Consider the following 9925-nt stretch of genomic DNA (forward strand, 5'->3'; position numbering starts at 1 on the left):
TCGGAATTGGGCCTCTTCTTCAATTTCAAGCTATAGGCCCAAAAAATGGCTCAATCTTCCCTACGACCCAGTCCATTTTGAACTGGGTCGACCCAGTCCATAACCCAACACCCCTACTATCTTACAAACAACACAAAACAAAAGAAAAAAGGAGAAAAAAACCCTAAAAAGACTAGGAAGTCATCCGCCCCCCTCCTATCTTTTTCTTCTTCCTCAAGCTTCTCCAAGGTCATCCATGGCTTCCCCCTCAAAGCTCAACCATGGCTGCCCAACGTCACACTCACACACACACGCACCAACACCTCCAAGCTGCCCTCCCATGAACGAAAAAAAAAACCATGAACAACCCAACGAGAAGCTCGCTTCAGCCGCGTCGACACTACTGCTACTGCTCACGTCTTCAGCTGCTACTGTGCCGCAGCTACTTCGTCATCCTCCGTCGTGCCGCTGCCGTGGTTGACGCCACTACTGCTCCAACTTTCTTCCGCAGCTGCTGCTCGTTTCTGCCTTTTGCTTCATCTCCCCCATTCGAACAACCACTCCTTCCTGCGACCACTTGTTTCCAGCTCAGGTATGCGGCTGCTGCTACGTCCAAACGGAAAATAAAAGGGCTGCCGTTGCATCGCCTCACTTCTGCTACTGTTTCGACGTGTTCGTCGCCGTTTGTTCGAGCCTTGGTCGAGGTTCGTCGAGTTAGTCCATACATATTTCATGTCAGTCCGGTTAGTAGATTTTTGAGATTTATTTTGTCCGTATTTTGTTTTGATATTTTCGAATCTAAAATCGGCAAATATTTGTTTTGTTTATCGTTTGAATTAATTTTTAGTTCATGTTCATGTGTTGTTTGTTAAATTAATTTTCAGATTTCAAAATAGAAGTTTAATTAGTTGTTTTCATATTCATGTCATGTTTGTATTATTGTTTAAGTGAATATTTGTTAGTTTGATGTTTGTTAGATTCAAATTGAAATTTAATTAACTATTTCTTCAATTTGTTTCATGTGTTTATGTATTGTTAGAAATTGTTAATATTGTTAAGTTCAAGCTTAAGTTCATAATTGTTTATTCGTCGATCTTGTTATTTGTCTAAAAAGAATTTAGTTGTGTTAAAGGAATATATTGATTTAATCGTTTAATCCGTCATGTTTGTTGTGTTAAAATAGATTCATTCATGTTCATACTTTGTTTGGATGATCTTGAATCCGAATTTTGTATAGTTTGATTTCTTGTTTACCATTTGTGATTATTTCTTGAATTTGTCTCATAAAGTTTAATATAGGAATTGTTGGTTGTAATGTTGTTAGAATTGATTTTAAGTTCAATATGATTGAAGTTAGAAATCTAAATATACTTGTTTGTTGTAGTTGTTGAATCCGAAAATAGGATTGTTTGTTGCTAAAATATTGTTCAATCAAATTTTAGTTGTTCTTTGTTGTTCAATTTGTGTTCATGTGATTTGTTGTTGAAATGTTGTTAAAATTGTGTTCATGTGATATTGTTGTTATGATGTTCATCCGTGTTCATATTGTTGTTTGAACATTGTTAGAAATTGATCATATTGTCTATATTTTGGTTAAGTTTGATTAATTGATGTGTTATAGCTGATGGGTAGTTTGGTAAATTTGTAGTACGTTCAGGGGTAGTTTGGTAATTTCAGTAAGGTCGGAGGGGGTAGTTTAGGAATTGTACATTTTGTAATTGTTTATTTGAAGCATGGGGGACAAAATGAAATGGGGTGGGTTGTGATATAGTTGTTTAATATAAAGGGGGGACAAGATTTAATTTAAAGGGGGAATCTTGCATTATTTTAAATGAAGCATGGGGGACAAAATATAATGGGGTGGTGTGATATGTTTATTTAATGTAATGGGGATGAGTGAAAAGATAATGGGTTGGGTAGAGAAAAAGTATGGATTTTAATTAATTGAAAGGTTTATGGGATGTGTTATAAGAAGAAGTCTTGAACACAAGACATAGACAATAAAGAGAGAATAGAGATAGAGAAAAATACACAGATACAGATAGAGAGAAAAAAAAGGCTGAACATTTAAGAGAAAGAAAAATTCCGAAAAATATTTAAGCTTTCAAAATAAAAATAAAAACTAAAAAATCTTCTGTTTTTTTTTCTTTGTTTGAAATTAGTATCAATGGTTGTTGTTTCATTCAAAGCTTAAAGCTTTTGTTTTTTGGGATTACTACTCCACCGGTCTGTTACTGGGTTGTTACTGTTGCTGGGCAGTTGTTGCTGTTACACTGTTATTACTGTTGCTGATTTTCATCTTCATTTTCTTTTGCTTCCAAATATCAGGTACATATCTTTAAAACTCATGTTGTGAAGAGCTTCAACATGGCAAGTAAATGAAGTTTGGAATTATAAGGATGTCTTCTACTCATTTAAATTTTATTAGTTTAAGTTTCAGTTTTGTTTTAGTTGGTTAATATAGTATTAAATCAATTGGTAGATTAGTTCTCTTTCTTAATAACAAATGGCTTAGTTATTTTAGGAACGCGATCAACTCATTTCTTTTAATATATGAAATAATGTCAATGATTTTTTACAAAATATAGAGTTAGTGTTTGCAAATATTCGCATAGGCAGAATATAAGAATTGGTTTATTTATCTCAAACCCAATCTTCGTAAGCAAAATTAACCAAACAATTATAACCTCGGACTAAAAACAAGTGGTGTAAAAGAAGGATGAGATTTATAGATTGTAACATTTTAAGTCAAAAAATGTGTAAATAGCGTTTGCTCCAAATATAACAATGAAAATTCTTCAAAAAATATTACTTCATTTATTAAATCAATTGTTTTCCTAAGTTTTATACGCAATTCGCTTTTTGGGTAGATAAATATTGTATTTACCATAAAAATGGTAGTATTAATCACACGTTGTTTATTTTTATTTTATTTTTATTTTACTCTTTAAACTCATGATTTTTGAGGAATATAATTCACACGTAAAAATATAATTTGCGGTCAACACTTAATGAATTGTGAATTCTTTTCAAGGAATTTAGAGGCATCTCAAATAGTGATTTCTCATGACTCTTACATTTAAAAATAGATGGATGCAATAAACATTTGTAGAGAATTTATATTACTGTCAAGAATATTTGCATAATTAAGGATGCGTTCGCGTGACTTGATTATACTTCTAAAGGCGATTCGGATTATGCGTTCGCGCAACTTCGAGCAAATTTTTAATAAAAAAGGGTTCTTCGGAGATCATCAATATTAATTTCATATAACCCGAGATGTGCAGTTCACTATTTAATCATACAAGAGCGACAGACGTTCTTAATTTTATTTAAGCACAATTTCGAACTTAAGTCTATTTTTATAATAATAAAAAAAAAATCGAAAATAATAATAATTATATTATCAATATCATTGTGTACACGTGCGCGTGACACAACTCCGCATGTTTTAAAAAATATAATTTATAACACGAATATACGTACGCGTGATTCGATTCAAAGAAGGGTCTTTAAATCTAAATAGAAGCGGTAACAATAAAATCATGCAATAAAAATGTATTTAACAAATCAAAATAATCAAGCCAAACACAACAGTTGAGCGACCGTGCTAGAACCACGGAATTCGGGAATGCCTAACACCTTCTCCCGGGTTAACAGAATTCCTTATCCGGATTTCTGGTTCGCAGACTATAATACAGACTCATTCTTTTCCTCGATTCGGGATTAAAATTGGTGACTTGGGACGCCTTAAAATTCCCAAGTGGCGACTCTGAAACAAATAAACAAATCCCGTTTCGACTGTCCTTTAATTGGAGAAAACTCGCTACGCCCCTCACGGGAGCGGAAAAAGGAGGTGCGACAGTTATGTCGTGGGCTCTTCTAGAGCTCATTTCCTCCTCATTATGATCATTTTGATCATTTTCTCCTATTATTTTTCAAGGATTGTTTTCTTTCGAACCGATTGATTTACTACGCTTCATGCGTGTAGTAACTTTATCGTTCAGTGATTTTAATTTTAATAGGAGCATTTGTAGCTGAAATATGATATTTAATTTTGGATCAGCAAATGCTTCTGGCATTTGACTTGACTTATCTTTTAAGTGAGGATCATATTAATGATAATTCGATTCATATAGCATATTTTTCAGCTGTTTATTCCATTCCCCAAATGTTAGAAAAACTAACATATATCTCGAAATCTTCTTTGGGAAACCTATCTTTGTGCATTGTGGTAAAGAAATTAATCGTATACCACACAAAGTTATTAGATAGTAAAAATATTTGGTTTCTGATCCTAAACCAATTATGAGGGAATGACTTATCATATATTGTTGGTCTGAAGCATACAAGTGCTGCTATATGCAATTTAGAAAATCTTAGAACAACACATGAAGCTTTGTTCTCATAAGCAATGGTTTAGCCATTAATAGAAGGTATTCAATGCTAAACCAGCTTGGATATAAACCAGTATTATCAAGATGAACTGTCTTGATTTCATAATCTGAAAATTATGCTCTTAATCGATAAAAGCAATTCCAAATGCCAAACTGCAGGTTGACAATAATTACACATGTAACCATCTCATATATGTATCTATAAGTGGTTCACATGATAGGTGAACGAGCCCATATTCACCTTTTATATATTTCAGAATAGGGGTCTTAGTCCCAACTTTAGCTGATATAATCAATTCATTATGAGAACAAGCAACACATGAGAATTTCTGAAGAATCTTCTAGTTCTTCACTATATGCTTATCTGAATTCTCAAATAGCTCATTTAAAAATGACAAATGAAAACTTCAAGTTTATCATGACATGTGTTATCTCTTAGTAAACTTCTGGTTTACTATGATATAAACTTTTGCTTTAGTAAACTTCTGGTTTACTTTGATACATGATATAGTACAAATTAAAGAATAAGACGGGTAACTTCTCACATACATATTATTTTACCCCTTATGATTGTGGAAACATGAAATTATCAATCTTCCAATCATTTGTAGTCTCAATATGATAGCCATTTTTATTAGTAAACTTCAGGTTTACTACAACATATGTTTTGACGACAATCATATAATATAAATGACATATTTGTATATAAGCTCTTCGAGAGCCTTCATTTATTATCCACAATCTAATATTTATCGGACACTACCGGTATCATGTGTCTTCTAGACAAACAGTTAGCTCTTCAGGAGCTTTTGATAAATTTTGTACTACCAAATATTGCTCAGACACTTCTGGTATCATGAGAGATAATTATAAAAAAATAAATAATAGAAAGACAATGCTAAATTTATAAATGTAAAAGATTAAGAATTTCAGTATTTCTACCACCAACTTTGTGACAAATATCTTTCTCAGGGAGAAACACCATTAACATCCGAATATTTATATCAAATCTGCAACCACATAGTCATTACATCCTTCGGGGAAAGATACATGAGTTGTTATTTCCTTCGTGGAACTCGATAACTAACCATAACATATTAATGTGGTTGTAGTAGAAAGCATTCTACAAGAATGCTTTTGCCTTAGAATGATACTTAATAAAATTATCCAAGATGTTTTACGCACAACAAGTACGTACGGTAATGATCTTTATGCCACAAAAATAATATTTGTACCCTCTGTTATTCTATCTCTGCAGGAGCTGAGTTGTGACATTTCTTAATTCACTCCAGGAAACAAAAATGTGCTTCAAAAATAACTTTGAACAGTTTATTATTTTATTTAAGCACAGAAAAACACAATTTCATAATATTTTCCTACTTCAGGAGAAAATTTCAATTGTTTTACTACTTCAGCAACAAATTTAAAATACAAAATATTGAGTATATATATTCTCTCAATCATATTACCTCTTCTGGAGGTGAATTGTAATATATTTACATCAAGAGCGTGTTCATATTTTATTAATATTATCACATTTACTTCAGGGAATGGATTAATATTTATCAAAAATTCTCATCCTTCAGGGAAGGGAACTTAATTATCTGAACGCGCATCAATCACATCAAATTGTGATGCTTCAACCAGAGGCGAATCTAGAAATTTTAGAGCATGAGTGCACTACTAAAAAAATATTAAGTGAGAATTGATCCTTTTTTTGGGGTAAATTAATAACCAAGTGTGCCATTCAATCTTTATAGAGCATGGGTGCCAATACATAATATTAGACTAATTCTAGAAAATACATACATAAAAAATCTAGTTTGACGGACGGACCCTGGGTTCACATGCCACTTAATTAAAGCTGCATATTCGCCCCTAGCTTCAATCTCTTTTTAAATATTTACTACTTCAGGAGCAAATCGAGGCATGCATATAATATAGAGAATATTTCTCTGGCCTGTTTTCAATTACAACCATAGAAAGCCTAAATTATCACGTCTGGTGGTCATATGCATATACCACTTCTGGTGGTTAGCAAAATTTAGTTACACTAAGATATACAAAATATACACACTTCTGGTGGTTGTATATTTCTTGCAAACTCTACTGGAGTTTAAGTGGATCTAACAATGTTATCCACTTTGTAACTCTTTATTAAGATAATACGAATAAAAATAAATACCAAAATAGGTACTATATACGTAGCATATAACTAAGCAAGCGATGATAAAGGTATTAAACTAAGTATAAGCAAAATGCTCAAATTACTTTACATAAATTTTGCCACCCTCTGTCTTTTGATGCTCGGAATGAATAAGATCTAACCACGTTGGAAGAACGTCGAACACTTTTTCATAAAAATATTTTTTCAGGTCCAAACACTCCAAATCTTTTCTCCAATAAAACTCACAAACTTTATAACAGAACCTTTTTCATAAGCATCAAGAATCTCATGAATAAGTTGACGGTTAGGTGAAAAATCTCATTTCACCCAATAACTCATGTAACAGCTAAAACAGTCGCAGTTAAAAGAAGCTGGATGGTCAGCACCGCCGCCAACACCACCTCTCACGGCGGCAACTTTTGCACCACCACCGAAAGATGTTTCAATATTTGAGTTGGGTGTTTTTAATTTGTGGGTGTTTCGCCGATTGGTGGAAAAGTCGCGCCGGAAAAATTGCCGAAGCCGGGAGAACAAGAAATGAGATAAGCTAAGACTTCTTTATCTTCTTGAGATAAAGCAGCAGTAAGAGTCGAATTCAAACTTATGTTCATACTGAACTGAAATTTCCTCTATTTATAGAAGAAAGGAAGCTATTGTATAAGCTGTTTGCATGCTGTGTAAACTACATAATCTTCTACTAAGAGTAATGCTTATCCATAACGAAATACTAAAAGAATAAACTCATTGTACCCGATATGAATAATTTTCTACCGGAATAATGTTTATCCATAACCGAATATCGAAAGGACAAGCTTATTATACCCGATATAGATAATCTTCTACCGAAAATAATTCAGCAGGCTTATTTCCAATAGAGTACTAAATAAATAAACATATTTACGGCGGAGTCTCGTATGCCTAAACTTCTTTCAGGAAGCTTATTTACAACAAAACACTAAATAAATATCCATAATATAATATGTTCATAACAGACGGTCCGAATTCAGATTCTACATTAATGAAGTACAAGAATAACTCATAAAAAAGGACGGAAAAAAAAATCATATCACAAGAACTATCCTTTTAATACATGCAATTAAAAAATCAGAAATTCACCATATTAAAAAGGACACTAGTAGTTTGGCTAGTTGCTGAGAGCTTCTGTCCGAGGTTTGCTGTGTTTAATAACTGTTGGCATGCACTAATTGGCTTAGGTAAACAAGGTGATAACTAAGAGCCATTAGTGTGAGTACATTGAAAAAAGATGAGACGAAATTCAGCTTCTTTAGTTTCTGACTCAATCTCTCAACTTGAGGTTTCATTTTTACTGCTTCCTCAGACAACTCTCGGCGTGTTTCTGCCGGTCCTTCACTACTGGTTGCTTGTTTGCCTGTTTTTATTCCTGTTGGATCTATCAGAGCGTCCACACCTGACGTGCTTGGTTCTACGCTAAATATATCCTCTCCTTTTCCTTCCTCTTTTTCCAGCTTTATTCTCTCCCTCATCACCTGCAAAATTGTAATACCGCATCACAAAAGAACCTAAACCTATCTAGTACACTCTCCGTTTTCGTGCGTAAGGGGTAAAAACTTTGTCATTATATGAAAAATTTAAAGTTAAAATATTTTAATTATAGAAATGTGTCATTCTTCACGAGATCAAGTGGATTATCAAAGTATAAATTTTTAAATTTAAATTAACTTTTTCCCTTGTTGCGGGCCATAACAAGTGACCTTTTGATTTTTAGCGTTGGAGTATCTTTCATACTTTAGGTGCATAGAACTTACTATTCTTTGTCTGGATTGAGGAAGCTAATTAGGCTAGGTGAGTTCAATTCACATAGGCAAAAAAAACAGAGAAAATAACCGCATACCTTAGAGGCTCGAGGCTCCAAGACGAACAAGTTGATCAAAGTCATGCATATTGTTGCAAAAAAAAGGAAACCCTGGATTGTTTCAGCCCTGTTCGCATAATAATATCGATGCCTCTGGCTCATGAAATGGCCGAAAAACGCTGTGGCGACGCCATAAGCCATAGTCTTGAAGTAAAGAGGGTAAATCTTGCTCTGTACCATTGCAAATTGCTGCTTTGGCATTGCTCCTGCCAAAATATTACTCGAGATAAATGTCACCCAAATACACACCCCATAAGATAATGCAAAGCCAAGGAAATGAATCATTCCCATTAAAGATCTAAAATTCTTGGTTGAGAAGATGTATGCCGACGCATCAAGAAAGAACCTCCGAATTACTTGATAATCCCTTTTGCCTTCCACTTTAAGCCTCTTTGCATCTTCTTTCACTGCATCTTTTGCTGCTTTCGCTTTTTCTTCTATGTAATAAAGATCTTCTGAAGCATTTCTCTTCACATCACCCTTTAGTGTCTCTGTTATATCGGCCACGTCTTTAGCTTTTCCTCTCACTTTCTCAGCAGTCTCTTTAGCACCTTCTTTTACTTCTTCCACTATCTCCTTAACAGAATCTTTGGCTTTTTCTTTCACTTCACTTGCCTTTTCTGAAGCCTCATGCGCTTTTCCAACAACCGTATCTTTCACTTTCTCGTAAGCACTTTCAACAGTCTCTTTAGCATCTTCTTCAATTTCATGCATCTTTCCAGAAAGAGTGTCTTTGGTCCCACCAAGTGCACTTGCTATCCTATGTTTGCACTTTCCAAAAGCATCACAAACAAGTTCTCTAGCAGTTGGTTTATGAATCCCACCATTTTCTTTTCCTCCTCCTTCTACAAAGGATGCAGCTTCTTTGATTTTGTCTTTAACTGTCCCTGCTGTATCTGATATTCTATCTTTGAGACCTGAAACAACCCCTACTGTTGCTTTTTGGTCCGTTTCTTGTGGGGAAATCGAGACCTTGGTATTTCCATCGTTTGGCTCATATTCAACAACTACAACTCTATGACCTTCTTTGACTATAACTTCTTCTTTCTTTTCTAGGATTGGGGAAAAGACCCCTGCTGTTAGAAGTGTGGTTAATACAAGAAAAATAGCGAAAATATTCATCATTTTCGTTCCCTATGCTAATGGATGAGAGTAAAGATATATATAGTGCGGTGGAAATTAAGAGGGAATTGCGGGGTTGAGGAGGACAGAGTTTTGAGGAAGTTGAATTTGAATGCCCACGTTAGGGGATGTTGCTGGATAAAAGATGAATACGTGTTATGTTGCATGGGAGTTTTTGGAATACTACGTGTCACTTTCTGATCTTTAGTGAGAAAAAGTAAAAAGTGCGATAACTGTAATATTCCACTCCACTTCGGTAATGTACCCGATCGACATCCTCCTGCACCAGGATTCTGTCTTCACCTTTTCTTTTCTTTTCTTTTTTCTTTAGGTTTAATCTCGATAAAAGAAACAAATAAATTCCTT

General features: G+C 34.1%; 1 protein-coding gene across 1 annotated transcript; it reads right to left on the bottom strand.

Annotated features, from left to right (window-relative positions):
• Positions 1-7497: 7497 nt before the first annotated feature.
• On the bottom strand, positions 7498-9564 carry LOC104230092 (uncharacterized). Its single transcript, XM_009782827.2, has 2 exons — positions 8417-9564; positions 7498-8051 (listed from the first exon to the last, which is right to left on the bottom strand). The coding sequence occupies exons 1-2, from the start codon at positions 9560-9562 to the stop codon at positions 7725-7727; spliced, it is 1473 nt and encodes a 490-aa protein (XP_009781129.1). The 5' UTR covers positions 9563-9564; the 3' UTR covers positions 7498-7724.
• Between the last annotated feature and the right edge of the window lie 361 nt (positions 9565-9925).

This window comes from Nicotiana sylvestris, chromosome 6, assembly GCF_000393655.2.
Source record: "Nicotiana sylvestris chromosome 6, ASM39365v2, whole genome shotgun sequence".
NCBI classification, from domain to species: domain Eukaryota; kingdom Viridiplantae; phylum Streptophyta; class Magnoliopsida; order Solanales; family Solanaceae; genus Nicotiana; species Nicotiana sylvestris.